At 60.8% G+C, this 24,945-nt stretch overlaps 1 protein-coding gene across 3 annotated transcripts in view; it reads left to right on the plus strand.

Annotated features, from left to right (window-relative positions):
* Positions 1 to 23,160, plus strand: part of SSPOP (SCO-spondin) — a 60,067-nt gene extending 36,907 nt beyond the window's left edge. For all 3 annotated transcript variants that reach the window (XM_065542729.1, XM_074036290.1, XM_074036291.1), the window contains 42 exons: positions 508 to 602; positions 1,244 to 1,296; positions 1,490 to 1,696; positions 1,845 to 2,015; positions 2,140 to 2,219; positions 3,211 to 3,380; positions 3,936 to 3,982; positions 4,074 to 4,265; positions 4,385 to 4,555; positions 4,786 to 4,986; positions 5,317 to 5,413; positions 5,517 to 5,716; positions 6,000 to 6,166; positions 7,249 to 7,379; positions 7,504 to 7,727; positions 8,059 to 8,100; positions 8,250 to 8,405; positions 8,926 to 9,135; positions 9,335 to 9,502; positions 10,273 to 10,404; positions 10,499 to 10,745; positions 11,015 to 11,167; positions 11,243 to 11,289; positions 11,480 to 11,824; positions 12,137 to 12,304; positions 12,985 to 13,115; positions 13,357 to 13,481; positions 14,194 to 14,240; positions 14,491 to 14,769; positions 15,060 to 15,218; positions 15,370 to 15,486; positions 15,894 to 16,032; positions 16,169 to 16,371; positions 16,543 to 16,670; positions 16,772 to 16,914; positions 17,006 to 17,052; positions 18,001 to 18,218; positions 18,877 to 18,972; positions 19,147 to 19,207; positions 20,326 to 20,456; positions 21,967 to 22,117; positions 22,986 to 23,160. In XM_065542729.1, coding sequence (XP_065398801.1) covers positions 508 to 602; positions 1,244 to 1,296; positions 1,490 to 1,696; positions 1,845 to 2,015; positions 2,140 to 2,219; positions 3,211 to 3,380; positions 3,936 to 3,982; positions 4,074 to 4,265; positions 4,385 to 4,555; positions 4,786 to 4,986; positions 5,317 to 5,413; positions 5,517 to 5,716; positions 6,000 to 6,166; positions 7,249 to 7,379; positions 7,504 to 7,727; positions 8,059 to 8,100; positions 8,250 to 8,405; positions 8,926 to 9,135; positions 9,335 to 9,502; positions 10,273 to 10,404; positions 10,499 to 10,745; positions 11,015 to 11,167; positions 11,243 to 11,289; positions 11,480 to 11,824; positions 12,137 to 12,304; positions 12,985 to 13,115; positions 13,357 to 13,481; positions 14,194 to 14,240; positions 14,491 to 14,769; positions 15,060 to 15,218; positions 15,370 to 15,486; positions 15,894 to 16,032; positions 16,169 to 16,371; positions 16,543 to 16,670; positions 16,772 to 16,914; positions 17,006 to 17,052; positions 18,001 to 18,218; positions 18,877 to 18,972; positions 19,147 to 19,207; positions 20,326 to 20,456; positions 21,967 to 22,117; positions 22,986 to 23,008 — 6,072 coding nt within the window. In that variant the 3' untranslated portion in view covers positions 23,009 to 23,160. The remainder of the gene's footprint in view (positions 1 to 507; positions 603 to 1,243; positions 1,297 to 1,489; positions 1,697 to 1,844; positions 2,016 to 2,139; positions 2,220 to 3,210; positions 3,381 to 3,935; positions 3,983 to 4,073; positions 4,266 to 4,384; positions 4,556 to 4,785; positions 4,987 to 5,316; positions 5,414 to 5,516; positions 5,717 to 5,999; positions 6,167 to 7,248; positions 7,380 to 7,503; positions 7,728 to 8,058; positions 8,101 to 8,249; positions 8,406 to 8,925; positions 9,136 to 9,334; positions 9,503 to 10,272; positions 10,405 to 10,498; positions 10,746 to 11,014; positions 11,168 to 11,242; positions 11,290 to 11,479; positions 11,825 to 12,136; positions 12,305 to 12,984; positions 13,116 to 13,356; positions 13,482 to 14,193; positions 14,241 to 14,490; positions 14,770 to 15,059; positions 15,219 to 15,369; positions 15,487 to 15,893; positions 16,033 to 16,168; positions 16,372 to 16,542; positions 16,671 to 16,771; positions 16,915 to 17,005; positions 17,053 to 18,000; positions 18,219 to 18,876; positions 18,973 to 19,146; positions 19,208 to 20,325; positions 20,457 to 21,966; positions 22,118 to 22,985) is intronic.
* Positions 23,161 to 24,945: the final 1,785 nt, after the last annotated feature.

Consider the following 24,945-nt stretch of genomic DNA (forward strand, 5'->3'; position numbering starts at 1 on the left):
AAAATTACAGCCAGTCATAGGAGTCAGTGAGATGGCGCAGGGAAAGTGCTTCCCAGGCCCTGGCCCGTAAACTTCAGTGAATCGTGTGCCACAAGGCGGCTGTTTATTTTAAATCTGAAGGACTTCTGTCCAGTCTGCCTGTGCACCACGTTTTTCTGTTTTTATTTTGTTGATGAAAGTGTGTCTTTTCCTACCATTGCTGTACAAATTGCACAGTTCATGTTTTCATGGCTGACTTCACAGGGATTCGACAGTTCAGTCTCATGTCCTGCAATTTGAGATGGTCTTTTTCTCCTAGAAATTGGAGGGTCCATCCTCCCATGGCCCCCAAGCCGATGGTCCGCATTTGCCTGGCAGGAGGGCAGTGGGGAGAGCTGCATGTCTGTGGAAGGAGGGTGGGTGGCTTTTAAGGGGGAGCTTGAGGATTGCATGCGGGCTCTGACCAGGGGTGGGGAGCCCAGGCCCAGCCCATTGGAGCCAGAAGATGATAGAGGGTTTCGATTCCAGAACAATGTGTGTGTGCCCACCCAGGACTGCCCTTGTGCCCACGAGGGGCACCTCTACCCTCCAGGCAGCACTGTGGTTCGTCCATGTGAAAACTGGTGAGACACCGCCCCCACCTCATTATGGCCCTGTGACTGTCCGTCCTCAGAGGCAGGGACTTTGGCTCCAGTTGGGGACAGAGACACACGTGCCCCCCACCCCCAGCCCCTCGGCACAGTTGTCCAGCCCTCTAAGGCTGCACCTGCCTGTACCCCTCCCTTCCCCTGTCCCCCATCTGTCTTCCCTCTCCCACCCTGTGTGAGCCTCCTGGGGCTGCTGCCACCGAGTGCCATGCACTGGGGGGCTTGAGCAGCAGCCCCTGATGGTCTCACAGATCCTGGAAGCCCAGGACCATGGTGTTGGCGGGTAGGCTCCTTCTGAGGGCTGCAAGGGAGACTGTTCAAGGCCTCTCTCCTCTTCTGGGAGTTTGCCGGAAATCCTTGGCACTCCTTGACCTATAGGTGGCCTTCTCCCTGTCTCTTCACGTCATCTTCCCACATTTTCTCTTCTTATAAAGGACACAAGATGCATTAAAACTAGGGCCACCTCAGTGACCTCCTTTTAACCCAATCACCTCTGAACAGACCTCATCTCCAAATAAGCTCCCATTCCCAGCGACTGGGGCTAGGACTTGAACTTGAGGGTTTGGGGGGCCACAATGCAGCCCATGGACCACCTGACCCTCTGCTGCTCCCCACAGCTCCTGTGTCTCCGGGCTTATCGCCAACTGCAGCTCCTGGCCTTGTGTGGAGGGTAAGGAAGCATCCCCACTTCTGACTTGCACCCCAGCTCCCCCATCCCTCGGCTGCAGGAGCAGGCCAGGGCTGAGACTGGGGGAGGAAAGCCATCAGGAGAGGTGGGGAGCAGGGGCACCATGCTCCATCTTCAGCCTGTCCAGCTTGTGCCTATCCCCCTCCTGCCTGCCTGCCTCCTGGGCATCCCCTAGGTGAACCCACGTGGTCACCCTGGACCCCTTGGAGCCAGTGTTCAGCCTCCTGTGGCCCTGCCCGACGCCATCGGCACCGGTTCTGTGCCAGGTCCCCCAGTGCAGCGCCATCCACCGTGGCTCCGCTGTCCCTGCCAGCCACCCACACACCTCTCTGCCCAGGCCCCGAGGCTGAGGAGGAGCCATGTCTCCTGCCAGGGTGTGATCGTGAGTGCCTGCCTGCCCTGCCTGCCTGGACCCTCCTGCGGAGCCCAGGGTGGTGCCCACTGTGCGCTGTGGATGCTGCTGCCTTGTACCAACTGCCCAATGGCCCCAGCTAAGCCCCTCCTCACTCCTTCCTGTGCTGTCCCCCCAGGAGCTGGGGGATGGGGTCCATGGGGAACATGGTCCCACTGTAGCCGGAGCTGTGGGGGAGGCCTGCGGAGCCGGACCCGGGCCTGTGACCAGCCCCCACCCCAGGGCCTGGGGGATTACTGCGAGGGGCCGCGGGCCCAGGGGGAGGCCTGCCAGGCTCTGCCCTGCCCAGGTACCTGCCAGGGATGGGGGTGGGGATCAGGGACGGAGGAAGGGGAGTTAGAGGAAGCATTCCAGGGAGACAGGCCAGGGTGGATGACCCCACACAGCTCTTAGCCCATCCTGTCTGCCCTCAGTGACCAACTGCACCGCCATTGAAGGGGCAGAGTATAGTCCCTGTGGCCCTCCATGCCCTCGCTCCTGTGATGACCTAGTGGTGAGTCCCAGCTCCCTTGGTACTGCCACCTGACCCAAGGCCCACTTTGCGGGAGGGCAGGGCATGGCTTTGGGCTCATGGCCTCTTTTGCTGGGGCCTGGACAGCCCAGCACAGGTGGGCATGGGTGGGGGCTCTGGCTTCAGTTCATGCCAGAGCATGCCAGCCCATCCCAGAGAGACACCAGCCTCGCCCCACAGAGAGCCAGCCTCACCCGACAGCCCTTGTCTATAGATCAGACAATTATGACAGAAATGGCATAAACACGAAGGAAGGGGGAAATCATCTCGAACCTCATGAGCACGTTGGTGTCTAGATCTGCATGTGTGCGTGGGTGGGGGAGTGGGTGTCCACTGTGTGCCCACCCAGGCACCCTGGACACAAAGGGAAGCAAACATAGGGTCACCACGGAGCCCACATTTTGGGCTGAGCAAGACGGACATGCAGGAAAGAATAGACACAGTAGGGGCCATGAAGAATGAGGTAGGGCTTCGAGGCCTTGGGTGTGGAGGGGCTAAGGGAGATGGGGACAGAGAGGAGAAGAGAAGGTCGTTGCAGGCAGTGCCTGCTCCCAGCCGCCCCAGGACCTCCCAGCTCCTTCCCAAACTGCCCCCTTGCCCAGCCAGCTCCCCAAGTTCTAGAGAGGTCTGGGACATGCCCCAGGTCCCAGGCCATCAGTCCAGGTCACCTGCTGGAATTGGGGTTTTACATTTGGGAACACCTAGCTCCAAATCCCTGCCCCAGGGAGCCAAAGGGAACCTGCTCAGCTGCTCCTCCCTCCCCTCCACCCCCAGGGAGGGGCCAACCCAGAGACTCCAGTGGAAACTGCAAGGCTGGGTCCCCTTCCTGCCTTTCTCATTGGCACCACAAGGTGTACTCTGTGTTTAAAATGTGAGGCCTCTGTCATACTTTCCTCCCCAGCCCCTTGTTCCGTTGTCTTCCCTGCATAGCTTTCCTTTTTCTGCTGATGGCCCCCCACTTACTGTCCCCCAGCACTGCGTGTGGCGCTGCCAGCCTGGCTGCTACTGCCCACCAGGCCAGGTACTGAGTTCCAACGGGGCCATCTGCGTGCAGCCGGGTCACTGTGACTGCCTGGACCTGCTGACCGGGCAGCGGCACCATCCGGGTGCTCAGCTGGCAAGGCCTGACGGCTGCAACCACTGGTAAGGGGCCCCCGCCGTGGCGGGAGGCAGGGATGCCAGCAGGAGTCGCCCCACTTCATCCCATGCTCTTGAGCTCTCCGGAGTCTCCGCGGATGGTCACATTTGCCCCCCACAATCCCTGAGCAGATGTGGGCAGGCACCATGACCCGTGTCTGATAGGCGAGGAAGCTGAAGCTAAGCCTGTGTGTCTGCAGGGGCTGGGCGTGTGCTCAGGGGCAAGAGGGGTCTGGGCAGGAGGAGCCTGGGCAGGAGGAGTGACAGATATGGCATTCACAACCCATCTGACCACACAGTTGGCTCCCGGGTACCTGTAGTCCTTCGTCAAGAGAAGGCATCGGCTGGTGACCCCGAGAGGGCCAACTAAGTGGGACAGGGAACAGGATGGGGAGGCACTGGAGAGCTGGGAGAACAATGGATGGGGCACTGTCTGGAAGAACACTGAGGATCAATCATAAGGATGAGGGAAGGGGAGAGGCAGTGGGGGGGTGCAGGGTTAGGGTTTGGGGTGGGACTGAGCTGCTGCCTCTTCCTTCTGTGTCTGCACCCCCTGCCTAGCACCTGCCTGGAGGGGAGGCTGAACTGCACAGACCTGCCCTGCCCAGGTATGTGCCCAGCTTGGAGGGAGGCAAAGAGGGGGGCCTGGGACCGGGGAAGGGACAGGTTGCACCCCAGTGCCTTCCGTTCTCCTCACAGTGCCCGGAGGCTGGTGCCCATGGTCGGAGTGGACACTGTGCTCCCAGCCCTGCAGGGGCCAGACCAGGAGCCGCTCCAGGGCCTGCACCTGCCCCACTCCTCAGCATGGGGGTGCCCCATGCACCGGGGAGACTGGGGAGGCAGGGGCCCAGCATCAGAGGGAGGCCTGCCCCAGCTCTGCCATGTGCCCAGGTGTGATGCCCCACGAGGCCTACGTCCCTCCCGCAAAAGGCCCTAAACCTCTGCTCCAACCCTGCTGACCTGGGGCCTCCTGGGCCTCCTAATGCCGGTGATCTGTCTTCCTGGCACAGTGGACGGAGCCTGGGGCCCGTGGGGGCCATGGTCTTCCTGCGACACGTGCTTGGGGCAGTCCCACCGGAGCCGGGCATGCAGCCAGCCCCCCACCCCTGAGGGAGGGAGGCCCTGCCCTGGGAGCCACACGCAGAGTCGCCCTTGCCAGGACAATTCCACCCGGTGCACAGGTCAGGCTTCAGTCAGGTCTGGGAGGGCGCCTCTAAGTCTAGGGAGATGCTGACTCTGGCCTCTGATCTCCACACATATCATGTTACTCTCTCAAGGGACAGTTCCCAGGCCATCAGTCATGGACCTGGTCTAGGCGGCGGGCCCGAGTGGGGGATAGGCATGGCAGGAGGTCTGCAGATCCCTCAGGATGCCCTTCCGTGACCACCCTCTCTGCTTTCTTCCTGCATAGACTGTGGGGGTGGCCAGAGCCTGCACCCCTGTGGGCAGCCCTGCCCCCGCTCCTGCCAGGACCTGTCCCCTGGGAGTGTGTGCCAGCCAGGCTCTGCGGGCTGCCAGCCCAGCTGTGGGTGCCCCTTGGGCCAGCTCTCCCAGGATGGGCTGTGCGTGCCCCTGGCCCGCTGCCGCTGCCAGTACCAGCCTGGAGCCATGGGTGAGTGCCTCCCCTCTCCCCCAGGCCCCAGCACTGCAGTGCCACCTGTCCAGCCCCTGTGCCACTTCCCCGGGGGCCCAGCCTGGGGCTGCAGGACAAAAATGAGCAATTACCAGCTCTCTAGGCTTTTGTGTCCCTCAACCCACCCCACCCCCCACCCCCAAACCCAGGGCTGTCTGGTTGGAGCGTCTACCTCCCTTGTTCAGGACATAGGGTGCCATGCGGTAGAGGCAAGAGGGTGGGGAGTAGAAGGCCATGGGGTGGGAGAAAGGATGGATGGGGGGAGCTGAGCTGTCTGGAGCCCCCACCCCCCACTCCTGTGCCCCTCAGGGATCCCTGAGAACCAGAGTCGGTCAGCAGGGTCTAGGTTTAGCTCCTGGGAGAGCCTGGAACCAGGAGAGGTGATCACTGGGCCGTGCGACAACTGGTAAGCCAAGAAAAGTGGGGACAGGGAGGTGCGTAGAGCCCAGGAGGGGAGCCCTCAGGGCACGGGGCTGGTCCTGTCTCTGAAGTCCCTCCCTTGTCCCCAGCACCTGTGTGGCAGGCATCCTGCAATGCCAGGAGGTGCCCGGCTGCCCGGACCCTGGGGAGTGGAGCTCTTGGGGCCCTTGGGAAGACTGCAGTGTTTCGTGTGGGGGTGGGGAGCAGCTGCGCTCCCGGCGCTGTGCCCGTCCTCCCTGCCCAGGGCCTGCCCGCCAGAGCCGCACATGCAGCACGCAGGTCTGCAGAGGTGAGCGCCAGCCCGGGACCTAACCCCCCTCTGACCTTGGAGTCCCATCCTGGCCTTTGACCCTGACTCATGGTTGCCTTTTGGCCTTTCCCTCCTCACTCCCACCTGTCCCCCAGTGCCCTCCCACCATCGATGGACAAGTGAAGGAGGACTCAGCCAGACTGTGGGAGCCTGTGGGAGGGGGCAGTGCCTATGGCAGGGGGATGGGCAGGTGAAAGGCGCTCCCTGAGGTGGGCAGTGAGGGCCGGGGCTGGAGCAGGTGCTGATGTGTCTGCTGCCTCAGAGGCAGGTTGCCCGGCTGGCCGCCTGTACCGCGAGTGCCAGCCCGGCGGGGGATGCCCCTTCTCCTGCACCCACATCACGCAGCAGGTGGGCTGCTTCTCCGAGGGCTGCGAGGAGGGCTGCCACTGCCCCGAGGGCACCTTCCAGCACCGCCTGGCCTGTGTGCAGGTCAGAACCTGTCCACCGCCCTCCCTGCCCTCCCTGCCCTTCCTTTACCTGTCCCCTCTGTCATGTCTGTCACTTTTGCAGACCCTGTCGCCCCTGGGCAGGCCCCTATGCAGAATACAGACTGGTGAGGCCACCTGAGGCCTCTGCTGACAGCGTCGGGGGCAGGCAGACTTAGACGCAGACTCCCGGGGTCCCTGGTTCCCCGGGAATGGGGGACACCTGCCGCCTCTGGACTTGCCTGGCCTCTGCTCCTGACCGGCACATCTCCCAACCCTGCCGGGGCTCTCACCCGCCCCTGTGTTTCCCACTGACCCCTCATCCTGGCAGGGAGGGGCAGTTTCCTGCCAGGTTCTCATGTCCTCCAACCTCACTGGCCCAGCCTCACCTTCCTGTCCTCCACTGTGGGGCATGGGTCTTCACCGCTCCTCTCTTGCCTATCACACACTTGTGGGAACAGTGCCCCTCACCTTCACTCCCCTTGGCCTCAGCTGGTCCCCCGCTGTGCATCCCAGCGGCAGCCGGGGCCAGCTCTGCTCTGCTGAGCCCAGCGGGCACACAGGGATCCCTTTCCTAATCCTAAGGCCGGCTGCCCAGTGGCCACCCCTGAGCCAGAGTTCCAGGATGCCATAGCCAGGAGGGACCAGAGCTGCTACTTACCTGGTCTCACCTCCTAGACCTAGAGATGGTGACAGTGAGACCCAGAGAGGGGAGGGGACACACCAAGGTCACACACAGCAGCAGAGCCAGACCCAAACCTAACATCTCGATTCCTGGCTGAGGCTCTTTCTGCCCCCCCACCACATCTGAGTCTGTGAGGGCCTGTGTTGGCGCCTCCTTGTGTCCTGCTGGGCACTCTGTGTGGGGAAGCCAGCTCAGGCCAAGCCCAGGCCATGCCCCTCTCATGGTGTGCTCATTTCCCTGACGTGGGTGAACAGCCCCTGCTCCTGGAAATGCTTTCCTGCAGCCTGAAGCCCTCTTCTGGGTCCTCACACTGACCCTCCCCAAGTCTCTCCAGGGGATGTGCCCGGCCCTGGGTGGGTGGCCTGTGCTGTAATGCTGTCTGCTCTGCCCCACTTCCCCAGGAGTGCCCTTGTGTGCTGACAGTCTGGCTACTGCAGGAGCTGGGAGCCGCCAGAGCTGACCCTGGTCAGTCCCTTGGGCCTGGAGATGAGCTCGGCTCGGGTCAGACACTTCATACAAGCTGCGGCAACTGGTGAGGGGGATGGTGAGGGTCAAGGAGATTTTCAGTGGAGGGAGGGGTTAGAGGGTAAGAGACCAGGAACCCCAGTCTGCCCTCTGACCCCACCTGGGCTGGGTTAACCTGGCTCTTCCCCCAGCTCCTGTGCACATGGGACGCTGTCTTGCTCCCTGGAGGACTGCTTCGAGGCCGGTGGTGGTTTCGGTCCCTGGAGCCCGTGGGGCCCATGCTCCCGCTCCTGTGGTGGGCTGGGCACCCGCACCCGCAGCCGCCAGTGTGTGCTCCCCATGCCCGTCCCCAGTGGTCAGGGCTGCCGTGGGCCCCGCCAGGGCCTTGAGTACTGCCCCAGCCCAGACTGCCCTGGTAAGGATAACAGGAAGGTGGTGGGCAGGGCTGGGGTCAGGATGGCACTGGACAAACATCTAGGAGGTCTTCTTGGAGGAGGCAGTATCTGAGGGGTTTTGAGGGAGGGAGGGAACTTTGACCAGTATTGGAAGGAAAGGAACGGCTTGAGCAAAGGCCTTGATCCTGCAGTGAAGTGCTGTGCTTGGGGCCTGGGTGTCCACAGGAGCTCAAGCTGAGGAGGGCTGGACTAGATAGCTGTGAGCCCACAGTGCCAGCTGCCAGCCTTAGGCGGGGTCCTGGTGCACTGTGGGTACAAAAACATTTCTGAGCGGGGTTTCCTTTGGCACAGGGGCTGAAGGGTCCACGGTGGAGCCAGTGACAGGCCTTCCAGGTAGCTCCAGACTCCCTGCACCTCTGCCTCATGGCCTCCCTGTGGGAAGAGCAAGCCCAGGGACCCTTTCCCCCTCCCCTGCTTCCTGGAGAGGCTGAAGCTCAGGGCCGACTCATCCCAGGAGGCGCCCTCCCCACTCCCTCCCCCAGGTGGCTGGGGCCCGTGGTCCTCCTGGTCCCCCTGCTCCGGAAGCTGCACGGACCCTGCTCGCCCTGCATGGCGCAGCCGCACCCGCCTCTGCCTGGCTAACTGCACCATGGGTGACCCATTACAGGAGCGCCCCTGCAACCTGCCCTCGTGCACAGGTGCACCTTCCAGCCTCAACCTCTGACCCCAGCCACCACCCTCAGACAACTCATTGTAACCCCCAAGTTCCAACATCTAATACCTCTCAAGTAATCATTGGTTTCTAGTGTTGACATCTCATTTCAAATCAGTGGCTGACTCCGGGCTCTGGGTCCTCTTTGCCAACCTCAGCAGCTGCTGGGGAGCCCAACTTCCAGCACATCCCTTGTTCTCTTGTGTGTGTGCTGAACTCTCCAGCCACCCCAAGGTCCCACCCAAATCTCTCTGCAGCCCTGTGAGTCTGGGATTACTGTCCCCGATGAGAAAAGGGGATACTGAGGCCCAGTTGTCAAAGCCGCACAGTAGTCAATGTCAGATCCAGACGGAGAGCCCAGAGCTCTGGACGAGGCTGGCCTGGGTGGTAGAGTTCTACCCTTAAGCCTGGGTGGTGGAGTTCTATCCTTAAGCTGGGAGCAGAGGGGAAAGGCTGGGCAGGTGTCGTGCAGCCGGGACTGGCTCCAGCTCCGCTTTGTGTCACAGAGCTGCCCCTGTGCCCTGGCCCTGGCTGTGAGGCTGGGAACTGTTCCTGGACCTCCTGGGCCCCGTGGGAACCTTGCTCCCGCAGCTGCGGGGTGGGTCAGCAGCGCCGCCTGCGGGCATATCGTCCCCCTGGGCCCAGCGGGCACTGGTGCCCCGACATCCTTACCGCCTACCAAGAGCGCCGCTTCTGTAACCTGCGAGCCTGCCCAGGTGAGGCAGCTGGGGGAGACCAGGGCGTACCCTAGGCTCTGCCCCTGGAAGGCCCCTGGCATCAGTGCCCCCTCCCAGGCACCCAGCCTACCTGCGTGCACTTCCGTCTCTCGCACCAGATCCTGACCTGGGCTCGTGGGAGAGGTGGGGGCCCCTGCCTGAGCCGACCCCTCAGGTGGCCATTCTCTTTCCCACACAGTGCCCGGGGGCTGGTCACGCTGGAGTCCCTGGTCCTGGTGTGACCGCAGCTGTGGGGGAGGCCAATCCCTGAGAAGCCGCAGCTGCTCGAGCCCCCCACCCAAGAACGGGGGTGCCCCCTGTGCTGGGGAGTGGCACCAGGCCCGGCTCTGCAATCCCACGCCTTGTGGTATGTCAGTGGTGACAGTCCTGTCCCACCCCTATTGGGCTCCACTCTGCATGGGGCCCGGCTGCTACCTCATGGGCCAGTTTGGAAACTGAGCCCTCTGGGTGGATGGCTGGGCCTGGCATTGGGCAAGGATACCCTGAGTGCGTCTGTTGTCTGTGCCAAGGCCCAAAGATCCACCCCGGCCACCCCAACCAACAGGAGCTCCTCCTCTCGGCTTTCCCACCCCCAAGGTGGGAAAGAGCCATCCAGTCCTGTCACGAGTTTTGGAGGCTTTGACAGTGGCCCTGTCAGGAGCGGGCGTGGCACTTGTGGGTGGTGGATGGAGCCAGTGACTGTAGCTGAACCTGCGCCACCTCCTGTCACCCCCAAGCTTCAGCTGCTTTAATTGGCCCTCCCCAGCTCACCAGGCCTGTGGCATGGGTTCCCCCAGGGCTCCCCTCCTCTGTCCCCACCCACCCTCTGGGGGGACACAAAAGAGGCTTCAGGTGACACTGTTGGCTTTTGAGACCCACAAATGTAGTCCACCTCCGCAAACGTTTACTGGGTACCAGGGTAGGTGCTGAGAACTCACAGGAGGTGAGAGGCACTCACTGTCTACCTAGAATGTCCCAATCCCAGAGTCTTCCTGAGTCTTCTGTGTTTCAGTGGGCACCAACGTGGGGGATGGGATGGGTCCTGTAGCTTCATGGATGTAGGGAGTCCCCAGCAGGGAAGAGGGAGGGTTTCTGAGCCCTGGGCCCTCCTGACTCTGGGCCCCCCCATCTGCTTAGAGGCCGGCTGCCCAGCAGGCATGGAGGTGGTCACCTGTGCCAACCGCTGCCCCCGCCGCTGCTCAGACCTCCAGGAGGGAATTGTGTGTCAGGACGACCAGGTCTGCCAGAAGGGCTGCCGCTGCCCAAAGGGTAGGTGCTGCCCTGTCCTTCAGGAGTATCAGGGTGGCTGAGTGGGAAGGTGTGGGTGGGGCCAGGGGTGCCAGCTCCAGCCCTTGCCCCACAGGGTCTCTGGAGCAGGATGGCGGCTGCGTGCCAATTGGGCACTGTGACTGCACCGATGCCCAGGGCCACATTTGGGCCCCGGGGAGCCAGCACCAGGATGCCTGCAACAACTGCTCATGCCAAGCTGGGCGGCTCTTCTGCACGGCTCAGCCCTGCCCGCCTCCCACCCATTGTGCCTGGAGCCGCTGGTCAGCCTGGAGTCCCTGCAGCCACTCATGTGGGCCCGGAGGGCAGCAGAGCCGCTTCCGGTATGGGGCTGGCAGGGCTAGAGGTCCCCTCTGCCACCCAGGGCCTCACTCTGCAAGGCGCAGTCTCCCTTCTGACAGAGAGTTCCTGGGTCCCGCTCTCACCAGCGACAGCACCACCCCAGACCCTGGGCCAGCTCTGTCCCTGGTTGCCCTGGCTTTTCCTTAGCTGTCTCCATGCACACCCTGAGGTGTCCCGTCAGGGTGTCTCACCAGAAGACAGACAAGTGATGAGGGGCCTGGGCCATCTCTCACCTCCTGGCCCCACCCAGGTCCTCCACGTCGGGCTCGTGGGCCCCAGAGTGTCGGGAGGAACAGTCCCAGAGCCAGCGCTGTCCTCAGCCCTCGTGCCCACCCCTGTGCCTGCAGGGCACTCGCCCCCGCGCCCTGGGGGACAGCTGGCTGCACGGGGAGTGCCAGCAGTGGTGAGTGCAGGGCAGGGAGCGGGGCTGGGACCACCCTGCTGGAGAGCAGCGTCCTGAGTCCTGGCTCTTTCCCAGCTCCTGCACCCCGGAGGGTGTGATCTGCGAAGACACGGAGTGTGCAGGTCTGGGCTGCCTCCGGATCCCCGCCTCAGCCATGCTTCTAGCCTCACGCCTTGTCTGCCATGTGCTCTGGGTCTCATTTTCTCCCACCTTACTTAACTGCCATTCCCTGGGCCACCATGCAGGTCCCCACCCAGTCCTCTGGCCTTGGCTCCCTCCACCTCCTCTGACCTCACCTGTGCCCTCCCACAGTGCCTGAGGCCTGGACGCTGTGGTCCTCCTGGTCTGACTGCCCTGTCTCCTGTGGAGGTGGAAACCAGGTCCGAACCCGGGCCTGCAGGGCCGCAGCCCCTCACCATGGGAGCCCACCCTGCCTGGGCCCTGACACCCAGACCCAGCCTTGTGGGCAGCAGCCTTGCCCAGGGCTGCTGGAGGCCTGCTCCTGGGGCCCGTGGGGGCCCTGTTCCCGCAGCTGTGGCCTGGGCCTGGCCTCTCGCTCTGGGTCCTGCCCCTGCCTGATAGCCAAGGCGGACCCCACCTGCAATGGCACCTTTCTCCACCTGGACACCCAGGGCTGCTACCCAGGGCCCTGCCCGGGTGAGTGTGCAGGGGAAGTGAAATCACCTCTCCACTTTTCCTACCTTGGGAGATTCAGAAAATAAATATTTTTCTAGTTCCCGGATGATCCCTTCAAATAAGCCTGCCCTGTCTGTGCCCCCATATTTTGCTCAGTTCCTTTCGTCTTCCCACCATCTCTTCCCTTGGGACCCTCCTTGTGGGGTGAGAGGGCGTCCAGCCAGCCCAGCCTTTCAGGCCCCTCTTGCCTGTTTCCTGTGGAGGGTGTCAGCAGGGCTGGGGTGAGAGGGCAGGCAGGGGAGAAGGGGGCTGACACACCCCTCTGGTCCCTAGAGGAGTGTGTGTGGAGCAGCTGGAGCAGCTGGACGCGCTGCTCTTGCCAGGTGCTGGTGCAGCAGCGCTACCGACACCAGGGCCCGGCGTCCCAAGGGGCCAGGGCAGGCGCCCCCTGCACGCGGCTGGATGGCCACTTCCGGCCTTGCCTTATCGGCAACTGTTCTGGTGAGGCTCCAGGAGCAAGAAAACAGGGAGCTGAGCAGGGCAGCAGCCACCAAGGGTCCCTGTTGGAACTCCCTGCTCCCCTCACAGCCAATGTAATGACCCCAAGACCTCAAAGTGGCTGCCTGCACCTGTGCCTGCACCCATGCCTGCCCTCGAACCCAGCCACTCCCCTGTTCTCCCCAGATACTCCGTCACAGCTGCACCCCCAATCCCTCACCACAATTTGTCCACCCTGCAGTTGCCAGCCCGCCTGTGACTTTGGCCCGTGTAGCTGCCCTCTAGGAGGGTGTCTTGCCCGCCTCCTGCTGCAGCTGCCCTCCTGCCCTCCATCTCTGCCCCTCTGTCTCCCATTTGCCAATCTCTGGAGCACCTGCCAGGCCCCTCACTCCTGCCAGGCCCCTCACTCCTGCAGCCCCCTCCTCAGCTGCCTCCTCCAGGCATCTTCCTGGCTCTCCAAGGCCCAACCCATCCTGATCTTCCCTGGAGATGCCCACAGGAGCTGAGTGGGTGCCAGATGGGGAACACTGGTTTGTTCTGACATGTGGAGGGTGGGCATCTTGTACTCTTGCCAGGTGACCCCAAGGGGCCTCAGTGGAACCATGCAGCATGTTCTCTGGGCTTTGGGAGTGGTGTCTCTGGGCTGTTCCCCCACCAGCCTGCCTCTCCCGCATCTCCCCCAGAGGACAGCTGCACGCCTCCCTTTGAGTTCCATGCCTGCGGCTCCCCCTGTGCTGGGCTCTGTGCCACACACCTGAGCCATCAGCTCTGCCAGGACCTGCCGCCCTGCCAGCCGGGCTGCTACTGCCCCAAGGTGAGAGCTGGGAGCTGGGGCAACTCCCAAGAAAAAGGGGGTTCTCTGCCCACACTCCCACTCCTCCTCCTCTCTGTGATGTCTATGGTGACCCCACCTCCTTCAAACTCCTTGGAACTTGGTGCCTCCTCCCAGCTTGCCGTTCGCTCGGCATCATACATCTGCACCTGCTGCAGGCAGGGCACAGTGCTGGGTGCTGGGATGACACGATGATCACTGTCCCGTCTCTCCTTCCACCCAGGGGCTGCTGGAGCAGGCTGGGGGCTGCATTCCCCTGGAGCAGTGTAACTGCTGGCATACCTCAGCAGCGGGAGCCAGGATAACCCTGGCCCCTGGGGACCGCCTGCAGCTGGGCTGTAAGGAGTGGTGAGTGATGGGGGAAGGAGTGGGGTGTAAGGAGTGGTGAGTGATGGGGGAAGGAGTGGGCTGTAAGGAGTGGTGAGTGATGGGGGAAGGAGTGGGCTGTAAGGAGTGGTGAGTGATGGGGGAAGGAGTGGGGTGTAAGGAGTGGTGAGTGATGGGGGAAGGAGTGGGGTGTAAGGAGTGGTGAGTGATGGGGGAAGGAGTGGGGTGTAAGGAGTGGTGAGTGATGGGGGAAGGAGTGGGCTGTAAGGAGTGGTGAGTGATGGGGGAAGGAGTGGGGTGTAAGGAGTGGTGAGTGATGGGGGAAGGAGTGGGGTGTAAGGAGTGGTGAGTGATGGGGGAAGGAGTGGGGTGTAAGGAGTGGTGAGTGATGGGGGAAGGAGTGGGGTGTAAGGAGTGGTGAGTGATGGGGGAAGGAGTGGGGTGTAAGGAGTGGTGAGTGATGGGGGAAGGAGTGGGGTGTAAGGAGTGGTGAGTGATGGGGGAAGGGAGACAGAGTGTTGGGGCCAGGGAATAGGGCAGGGAGGCCTGGGGGGCCCAGTCCAGCCTCAGGACACAGGACCATGAGATGCCAGAGTTTGCAGCTCCCTTATCTTGCCCCAAATGTGCCTAGGGCTCAGGTTACCCTTGCATGACCGCCCCCCCCTCCCCCACCCGGGAGGTCCTGGGCTGGCTCCTGCCTCCCTTAGTCTACCCTGACCACCCCCTCCCGCAGTGAATGCCGGCGTGGGGAGCTGCACTGCACCAGCCAGGGCTGTCAAGGTAACCCTGACCTATGGAGACAACTGTCCCCATTGCTTGGGACTAGGGGGCTTCTGGGATGCAGAACTTTCAGTGCTAAGACGGGGACAGTCCCAGGCAAACAGGGATGGTGGGTCACCCTACCCTGCACCCTCAGCCTTCCTGTTTCCAGCACTTCCTGGTCATGACCCTGAGCCCCGCCTGCCTGTCCCCAGGGTCTCTGGGCTGGGGGGCAGTCACTGGGAAGGGCACCCACACCCTGCCCTTCCAGGTCTTCTGCCTCTGAGTGAGTGGTCCGAGTGGTCGCCCTGTGGGCCCTGCCTGCCGCCCAGCACCCTGGCCTCTGCCTCCAGAACTGCCCTAGAGGAGCGCTGGCTCCAGGACACAACCAGCCTCTCTCCCACCTCGGCCCCGCTGCTGGCTTCAGAGCAGCACCGCCACCGGCTCTGTCTGGATCCTGTGACAGGGAGGCCCTGGACTGGAGCCCCTCACCTCTGCACTGCACCCCTCCGCCAGCAGCGCCTCTGCCCTGACCCTGGAGCCTGCCCTGGTAATGGGGAGAGGCAGAGGCCACAGGATAGGAGGGGCCTGGAGTGCGGGTTGGGGGAACCTTGTGGAAGGGGCTAGGCTATAGAGCGCATTGATCTGCTGCCCCTCCTGCTTGCCTCTAGGGCCTGCAGGATTTGAAGCTGGGGTGGGGTCCGGGCAGCAGCTAGAGAGAGGAGCGGGAGGGCCTAGAGGGCTTTAAGGCCAGCCGGAGCATTTGCAGCAACAAAGCTCAAGGCTTGAGGGGAAGGCTGGAGATGGGCCTGGGTACTGACTCCATTGTGCCTTCCCCAGACTCATGCCAGTGGAGTCTGTGGGGGCCATGGAGCCCCTGCCAGGTGCCCTGCAGTGGGGGGTTCAGGCTACGCTGGAGAGGGACAGAGGCCCCCACTGGAGGAGGCTGCCAGGGGCCATGGGCTCAGACAGAAAGCTGCAACAGAGGGCCCTGCCCAGGTAACTCCCATCCCCGCATTCAGAGGAGGGTCTGGGACGGGAACATCTGAGATCAAACCTGAGGGGAGAGTTGGCTCTACCCCAGAGCCGTGCAGTAGAAGCGGGGAGCCATAAGTGTCCCCAACACGTACTCCTATCATCTGGTCCTCAGGTGAGAGCTGCGAGGCCCGAAACACTGTATTCACCCTCGACTGTGCCAGCCAGTGCCCACGCAGCTGTGCCGACCTCTGGGACCGCGTTCAGTGTCTACAGGGACCCTGCCGCCCAGGTAGCCAGCAGGTCCCACCACCTGGCTGGGAGTTCCCGGAAAGCCTGGGCCTCCCTCAACTGCCTCCTGCTCCCAGAGAGTGTGTGATCTCGGGCAGGGGTGGGGGAAGTTCAGACTGCTGGGTCATGAGTGGCGGGGCAGGAAAGTGGTCACTTTCAGCAGCCAGCTCTGAGTCCTGCAAGGAGTGAGCGTCACTCAGGGCCACTGTTCCATGTGGATGCTCAGGTGGCTGTCAGGGTTACTGAGTGGTGCCCACACAGGCTAGAGCAGCCCTTTACTGTGCATGGGCAGTGGGAGGTACTGTGGAAACCAGGCTTTGGACTCGATCTGGTTGCCGGGGGAGGATCCATTGGGTAAGCCCTTCCTGAGCACCCAATTTTGTTCGGCCTCTTTACCCACATCCCTAGGCTGCCGCTGTCCCCCTGGCCAGCTGGTTCAGGATGGGCACTGTGTGCCGATCTCCTCTTGCCGCTGTGGCCTCCCTAGTGCCAATGCCTCTTGGGAGCTGGCCCCGGCCCAGGTGGTGCAGCTGGACTGCCAAAACTGGTATGGCTGCAGCCCCGCCAGGGCTAAGGGAGCTTTGGGTGGAGGCACGGGGCAGGTCAGCCTTCGTTGGCATTGCTGGGGAGCAAGGGTTCTGTTCACCCTGACTGGAGCCCTTTGTGCTTACCCCTGTCCACAGCACCTGTGTCAACGGGTCCCTGGTGTGCCCACACCAGGGGTGTCCAGTCCTTGGGCCTTGGTCAGCCTGGAGCAGTTGCTCGGCCCCCTGTGGTGGGGGCACTATGGAGCGACATCGGAGCTGCGAGGGAGGTCCTGGGATGGCACCATGCCAGGCCCAGGACACGGAGCAACGGCAGGAGTGTAACCTGCAGCCCTGCCCTGGTGAGTGCCCTGGGCGGCAGGTGACTGACCCCTCCATTGCTGCCGAGCCCAGGCCCTGCCCCAGCCGTGGGGGGTAGGTGTGGGGAGAGGAGGTCGGACTCAGGGCAGCCCCCTCCCTGGGACTGGAGTTGCTGGGTCCCTCCCATCTCCCTATCTGTGTGCACCCCACAGAGTGCCCCCCTGGCCAGGTGCTTAGCGCCTGTGCCACCTCATGCCCGCGCCTCTGCTGGCATCTGCAGCCTGATGCCATCTGTGTGCAGGAGCCCTGCCAGCCTGGCTGTGGCTGCCCTGGAGGGCAGGTGGGTATTGGGTGCTGTGTCCTGACTCCCTGTGGGGGAAGCCGGCAGGTGGGGAGGGAAGAGGCGGTGGTCTGAGTGTCACTGAACCTGCCTCGCTGCAGCTGCTGCACAATGGCACGTGCATGCCTCCCACTGCCTGCCCCTGCACCCAGCATTCTCTGCCCTGGGGCCTCACCCTGACCCTGGAAGAGCAGGCCCAGGAGCTGCCCCCAGGGACTGTGCTCACCCGGAACTGCACCCGCTGGTGAGGGCCTGGCCCTGGGGTGGGGAGCAGGGATGAGGAAGGGTGGGGAGGAGGGCATGGGAGGCATCTGAGTGTGCTTCTGTCTTCCCAGTGTCTGCCATGGTGGAGCCTTCAGCTGTTCCCTTATTGACTGTCAGGGTGAGATGTGGCCGTCCATGCCCTCTGCACCTTCAAAGTCAAGGCCCGGGACTGGCACTGAGGAGGAGAGGAGGGCCCTGCTCACAGCCTAGACAGAGCTTCAAGAAGCCCTCCCCTGTCTGTCCACACTGACCTCTCTCTAACCGGAGACCCAGCACCCCCTGCCCAGGGCTCCCTGGGTACTCAGTGTGGTCTGCCCCACTTGTGGAGCATTCCCCGGCACACGGTGTACACAGAGCCAGGGCTCCCTGGGCACTCAGTGTGGTCTGCCCCACTTGTGGAGCATTCCCCGGCACACGGTGTACACAGAGCCAGGGCTCCCTGGGCACTCAGTGTGGTCTGCCCCACTTGTGGAGCATTCCCCGGCACACGGTGTACACAGAGCCAGGGCTGCGAGTGACGCCAGGAAGTGGAAGGTTCTTTCCCTGCCAGTGAGGAAACTGAGGTCTGGAGGGGTGAGCAGAAATGAGGGGCCTGGCCTGGCAGCCCCTGGGCAGTAGCATTTGCCCTGTGCAGTGCAGTGTTGCCCCAGTCTGATCAAGACCAAGGGCCCACCCACCGTGTGCCCAGCTCTGCCGCGCTGGGCTCTGTGAATGCGGCGCAGCATGGCCGGCCTCCAGGCAGACCACCCCCTAGAACAGGCAGAGACGGGACAGTCTCCAGGCCTCTGACAAGCAGGCAGCGCCCCAGAGGGTGAGACGTCAGTGCCGAGAATAGAGGCTGGGTGGACAGGATTGGTCAGGGAGGCTTTTCTGAAGGAGGTGAGACCTGGCCTGGGTCCAGCTAGTGTTTGAGTGGGCGGATAAGAAAGATCAGGAGGTGTGGTTGGAGGCTACTGCGGCTCAGAAGGCAGGACGGGGACATGAGGGTGCTCAGCTTGGGAGGGGCGGAATCGAGGCTGGATCCAGGGCTGACTGGAAAGGTGGGTTGGATGGTCTTCCCTGGCAGAGTGCCCCCCTGGAGAAATGTGGCAGCAGGTGGCCCCGGGGGAGCTGGGGCTCTGCGAGCAGACATGCCAGGATATGAATGCCACAGAGACCCGGAGTAACTGCAGTTCGGCTCGAGCCTCGGGCTGTGTGTGCCAGCCTGGGCACTTCCGCAGCCAGGCAGGCCCCTGCGTCCCCGAAGACCTCTGCGAGTGCTGGCACCTCGGGCATCCCCACCTGGTGAGACACAGAACCCCCTCTGCTACCACCCACCCATTCCTGACCTCAAGCCTCCCCATCTGTCTGTAACTCCACTGGCTCCTCCCCCTGCTCCAGGCCCTGCAGCGGCCAGCAGGGCTCCCCTCTCCCTTTGGACTGTCTCTGGCCCCAACAATTCATCTCCCTCCGGGGTCTCTTGTTGCCTGACTCCATCCAAGCCCAGTGCCCCAGCTAGGCACTCACAGTCTGGGTTTGGGGATCAGGAATACTATTATAGAAAAGTCTACAAGTTGGAGCTGGGCGCGGTGGCTCACGCCTGTAATCCCAGCACTTTGGGAGGCCAAGGTAGGCGGATCATGAGGTCAAGAGATCAAGACCATTCTGGCCAACATGGTAAAACCCCATCTCTACTAAAAATACAAAAATTAGCTGGGAGTGGTGGTGCGTGCCTGTAGTCCCAGCTACTCAGGAGGCTGAGGCAGGAGAATCACTTGAACTGGGGTGGTGGAGCTTGCAGTGAGCTGAGATTACGCCACTGCACTCCAGCCTGGCGACAGAGCGAGACTCTGTCTCAAAAATAAATAAATAAATAAATAAAAATTAAAAATTAAAAAAAAAAAGAGAGAAAAAGCTACAAGTTGGCAGAGACCAAGAGGAGGCTCTCCCCTACTCTCCCCAGCCTGGATCTGAATGGCAGGAGGCCTGTGAGAGCTGCCTCTGCCTCAGTGGGAGGCCTGTCTGCACCCAGCGCTGCTCCCCGCTCACCTGTGCTCAGGTACTCCCTGCATCCCTGCTACTCTCCGGGGTGGTTCCCCCCTCACCTGTGCTCAGGTAGCCCCTGCAGCCCTACTACCCTCCTGGTTCCTCAAGCTCCTTGCTGGGACCCTCCTCTGGGGAGGGCAGGCCGGACTCCAGGTGTCAGGACCACCTTGGGGCTCTCTCTCTGCAGGGCGAGGAGATGGTGCTGGAGCCAGGGAGCTGCTGTCCCTCTTGCCGCAGGGAGGCTCTGGGTATGGAGGGAACCTGGGCACATTGTGGGGTGCCTCTCCCTAGTCTAGACCCTTCTCCTCTGCCGCCCCACACCTGGCCTTTTCAGCCTGGCAGGTGCCTGCCTGCTGCCTGCCTCCCCCAGGCCGACCCGCCATGGGGATTTGAGGAGTGAACACCCCAGCACATATCACAGCACCTGCTGCCCCACCCCGCGTGTTCCCCTCAGACCCAGGCCCTGCCCCTCTTCCCACAGTCCCCTCAGTCACCTCCTCCTCCTCCTGTGCCCTGTCCCCCCCACAGTCCCCTCGTCACCTCCTCCTCCTGTGCTCTGTCCCCACCAAGTCCCCTCAGTCACCTCCTCCTCCTCTCCCCTCTCCCCAAGTCCCCTCCTCCTTCTGTGCCCTCCCCCACAATCCCCTCTGCCACCTCCTCCTCCTGTGCCTTCCCCCACAGTCCCCTCATCCTCCTGTGCCTCCCCCTACAGTCCCCCAGTCACCTCCTCCCCCACAGTCCCCTCAGTCCCCTCCACCTCCTGTGCCTTCCCAACACGGTCCCCTCAGTCCCCTCTTCCTCCTGTGCCCTCCCCACAGTCCCCAGTCCCCTCCCCTCCTCCTCCTGTGTCCTCCCACAGTCCCCTCCTCCTCCTGTGCCCTCCCCACAGTCCCCTCATTCCCCTCCTCCTCCTGTGTCCTACCACAGTCTCCTCCTCCTCCTGTGCCCTCCCCACAGTCCCCTCATTCCCCTCCTCCTCCTGTGCCCTCCCCACAGTCCCCAGTCCCCTCCCCTCCTCCTCCTGTGTCCTCCCACAGTCTCCTCCTCCTCCTGTGCCCTCCCCACAGTCCCCAGTCCCCTCCCCTCCTCCTCCTGTGTCCTACCACAGTCTCCTCCTCCTCCTGTGCCCTCCCCACAGTCCCCTCATTCCCCTCCTCCTCCTGTGCCCTCCCCACAGTCCCCAGTCCCCTCCCCTCCTCCTCCTGTGTCCTACCACAGTCCCCTCTGTCACCTTCTCCTCCTGTGCCCTCCACACAGTCCCCTCAGTCACCTCCACCTTCTGTGCCTACCCCCCCCAGTCCCCTCAGTCCCCTCCGCCTCCTGTGCCCTGCCCCCACCTCCTGCCACTCAATGCCCCTCCCCACAGAGGAGCAGTTGCCCTCCTGCCAGCTCCTCACGGAGCTTCGAAACTTCACCAAAGGGACCTGCTACCTGGACAAGGTAGAAGTGAGCTACTGCAGTGGGTACTGCCCGTCCAGCACCCATGTCATGCCAGAGGTGAGCCAGGGACCTGCCGTCCAGGCCAGGGGAGTCGCATTGGCCAGTGGCTGTCGAGGGCTGCGCTGAGCCTGGGACCTGGGCACAGCCAGAGGCCATGAGGCACAAGGTGCTTCTCATGGAGATAACAGTGGAGTCGGGGAGGTGGATGGTCGGAGCTTTCCCCGAGGCAGTGGTGTGCACCTGCGGGTTGGCCCAGAGGTTTTACTAGGTGACTGACCCCCTCCCACAAAGGTCTTCTGTGGCCCCACACCATTCCCAGAGTGTGCCCACTGTGCCCCTCAAGGCAATGAGCCAGAAGCCCAGCAAAGAAAGGCATGGAGGAGCTAAGCTAACCTCTGAAATTAGAACTCATCACACGGTGCATGAGAGCATGAGGGCTCTGCCGGAACGCCCTTTCTACAGAGAGGATCACCGCACACATTTCCCACAAGCTGTCCGAGCCAGGCTGGCTCTGAGTCTTGGGCAGGCTCCACTCTGCTTTTGCCCTCTGTGGACCCAGAAGCCCTGATCCTTCTTAGGATCATCCGAGGGGCTCTGTGCCCACCCTGAGTCCCCTCAGCCCGAGCCTGATGAGCTGTGACCTGAGCTGCCTCCTGCCAGGGTCCTCTCTCCAGCTCCACTCCCATTATTGCCTGCCCCTGGGCCCACCTCGCAGTGCTCTGCGGCCGTCTCTCCCACCTCAGTCCACCTGGTTTACCTCATCCTGGAAGACAAGGATGCTTTCCTACCTGGTCCCCAAAGACACAGCCCCTTAACCCTCAGCCACTCTATGGCTCCCCCAGGTGCGTCCTGGACCTCCTGGAAATACCTTCCCAAATCACTTTTGAAATTTTTTTCACACTTTTAGAATTTTTAAAACATAGAGTAAGAAAAGAGAGAAAGTAATTAAGAGAGGCTTTTTTTTAAAATTTTTTATTTTTATTTTTTATTTTTCCTGAGGAAAGAAATTGATAGTGGGATAGAAATTGGAGGGATAATTTTTTGCTGAATAACCTCTGGCAGTTTTTGAACCTGGCATTGTATGAATGTACTACCCATTTCAAAGTAAAATTATAAATAGAATTATACATAAAATTAAATGATATGTTCATAGGACTCTGATAGAGGTGCTTTAACCACAGTGCACAGGGATCTGCTTTGGAGAACTCACTTTGCATTTGGGACCAGAACTATGCAGTTAGAACTGACTTATTTGTAGTTTCATATATAAGTCTCTGTCCAACTAGACTCAGCCCCTTGCGGTAGAAGTATGTCTTTCCCCCTGCAGCCAGGAGGCACTGATGGCCACGTTAAAAGTATTCGTTTAACCTGTAGGTTGTTGGATATTCAGACAGTGGGGGTGAAGGAGGTGGGCTTCTTGCAAAAGGGGCTTGCGTGGCCCAGCCACCCTGCTCAGGGAAGAGGGTGTGCTCTGGCCCTCCCGCCATCCCACCCCGCCTAAAATGGGAAAGGCCAAGAGGGGAGGAAACTCCATTTGGCCCTAGTTCACCCACTCCCTCTCGCCCAGGAGCCATACCTGCAGAGCCAGTGTGACTGCTGCAGCTACCGTCTAGACCCGGAGAGCCCCGTGCGGATCCTGAACCTGCGCTGTCTGGGTGGCCACACAGAGCCCGTGGTGCTGCCAGTCATCCACAGCTGCCAGTGCAGCTCCTGCCAGGGTGGGTCTAGGCAGGGCTCCAGGCAGGGAGGGGACGGGGAAGGAGCCTAGGCAAGGACCCAGTGTTGTGAACTAGACCCAGGAACACACACATAGCTCCTCATTCCATCATTCTTTGTTGAGTTCTTCTAGTCCATGTTTTTCCTTCTTCCCAGTGTTCTTGTTCATTTCATCTCCTATCATGTGTAAGTGTGGGTGTCTGGAGTAACTGTACCTTGTTCAAACCCCGGCTCATCTGTTTCCTTGCTCAGCCTCCCTGACCTCATCTTTTTTTTTTTTTTTTTTTTTTTTGAGAAGGGGGTCTCACTCTGTCACCCAGGCTGGAGTGCAGTTGCGTGGTCTTGGCTCACTGCAGCCTGGAACTCCTGGGCTCAAGTGATCCTTTCGCCTCAGCCTTCTGAGTAGCTGGGACCACAGGTCACAGGTGTGAGCCACCATGCCTGGCTAATTTTTCTTTGTAGAGACAGGGTTTCACCAAGTTGCCCAGGCTGATCTTGAATTCCTGGGCTCAAGTGATCCACCTGCCTTGGCCTCCAAAAGTGCTGGGGTTACAGGCAGGAGCCACTGCGGCCAGCCCCCTGACCTCATCTTTTAAGCAGGGCTAACACTGCTATGCAGGCTTGTTGGGTGGACCTGGCGAAGGCATGCATGTGAAGTGGCTGGCAGGTGCCTAGTTCTGTTAAGTACCTGCCATATGATAACCTGAGGTCCCACTGTGTGGCAGGTGAAGGGGAAACAGGTGGGAGGCACCAATGCCGCCTGGGTGGAGCACAGTAGGCGGCCTGGTGTTGGCTCTGGGCTTTCTCCTGGCACTAGCCTGACAAGTCTGCTTCTCTTACTAACCCATCTCCCCCTCATGTGTCCCCTAGGAGGTGACTTCTCAAAGCACTAACAGGCTCCGCTGGTTGAGTCTACAGCTGTCCCTCTTGTGATCATAGGACTCAGCAGCACTGACTGTGTCCTCCCACACTCTCCCACCTGCCCCCAACTGGGGGTCCATGACTTGGCATTAGCATGTTCCAAATAAAGTGACACTGGCAACAAGTCACTGTGCATCGTCTCTATCCTGGGGCTCAGAGGGAAGAGGGAGGGTGGGCCTGAGTCCTGGCCTGGACCCATGGAGGGTCTCCTGGAGACCTCTGCACATCTGCTATGGACTCAAGATGGCATTCCCCATGACTTGTGAACCTGGACAAATCATTCCCATATCTGAGCCTCAGTTCCATCTGTAGCAGGACAGGGTTGAATGGAGCCTGAAGACCTCCCGTATTAGATGTCACCAGTGTCCCAGGTCATATTCCTCCACCCAATGTGATTTCAGCTGTGGAGGACAGTCTGCTACATGCGGGCTGATGTCTGCTTCTCCCTCTCCTTTTTACAACCTCCTTTTTTACAACACCACTCTGCCCACCTCCCAGTTGCTTTCCTTGTTTTATTCACCCCAAAGTCCTATCCTACCCTGTGAAGCCAGAGATAGCAGCTAGCTAGAAGCCATACTATTGAGCTAAGTATTGGGGACAAAAATCGAAAGAGGCCCACTGTGCTGCAAGAGACTAGCTCATCCTGTTGCATGTCCCCATGGTCTCCATTCCTCTTCAGGAGACCAAGCCTCCCCATTTGTCCCTCGACACCACCACCTCTCATGACATCCCTCTTGTAAATCCCACAGTCTCACCTGATCCACCCCCACACTGCCTCTCCCTCCCAGATACCCACTGGGGTCTCTGAGACTCCGCATCTGTCTTCCATAGACTCTGCTCCATCATCGCCATCACCAAAGGCTTCTTCCACCATCATGTCATGACTGACACTAGCTTGCCCATCCCTTGAAGCCTTCACCTGGAAGCTGAGACTTCATCCCCCCTCCAGGCCAGGAAAAGAGATACTTGTCTTCTGTGATGTTCATGTTTATTGTTTCTGTTGGGCCAGTTCTCCCTGTTCCTCCTGCAAAGAGCCCTCTTCCTGGGTTGTCTGAGTCACTCTGTAGTGACACCACCCTCTCTAACTCCCAGCTGCCACCCTGGTCACACCCTATCATCCATAGAAGAATTTAACTCATGGCCCAGCATTCCTTTCCACCAATTTTCAGTGTCCATGTGGATACTCTACTTAAAATTCTGGTCTCACATTCTTTGCCTGCTCACCTACAATGAGCTTCTTCACTCTGTCTTGGGAATCCACTCCCACGACTAGACCATTTTCAAAACCTCGCAGATATTTACTTACCAATCATGACTTCCCATCCCTCCAGCTGACTTGCTCTAGTACTCCACTGCTATAATTTATGACTACTTTTGTGATTTCAATTTCATTGACCCTACCACTTTCTCACTTTTTCATTAGCCTCCTATCTTCCCTCGTGACGCAGCTTAGATTCATGGTCTATATAGTGATTCTCAACATCAACTGCATGTTAGAAGCACATGACATGAGGAGCTCTTAAAAAATATCAATGCCAGCTGGGCATGGTGGCTCATGCCTGTAATCCCAGCACTTTGGGAGGCAGGTGGATCACTTGAGCCCAGAAGTTTGAGGCCAGCCTGGGCAACATAGTGAGATCCCAGCCCTACAAAAAGTGAAAAAACAACTAGCCAGGTGTGGTGGCACACTCCTGTAGTCCTAGCTACTCGGAAGGGTGAGGCGGGAGGATCCCTTAAGCCCGGGAGGTCAAGACTGCAGTGAGCCAAGATCATGCAGCTGCACTCCAGTTTGGGTGACAGAGTGAGACCCTATCTCTTAAAAAAAAAAAAATTAAATTAAAAAAATAAGTGCCCATGCCCCATCGTAGGCCTATTAAATCAGGATGTTTGAAAGGTCCATGGGTGACTC

Source organism: Macaca fascicularis, chromosome 3 (genome assembly GCF_037993035.2).
Source record: "Macaca fascicularis isolate 582-1 chromosome 3, T2T-MFA8v1.1".
In the NCBI taxonomy this organism is placed as follows: domain Eukaryota; kingdom Metazoa; phylum Chordata; class Mammalia; order Primates; family Cercopithecidae; genus Macaca; species Macaca fascicularis.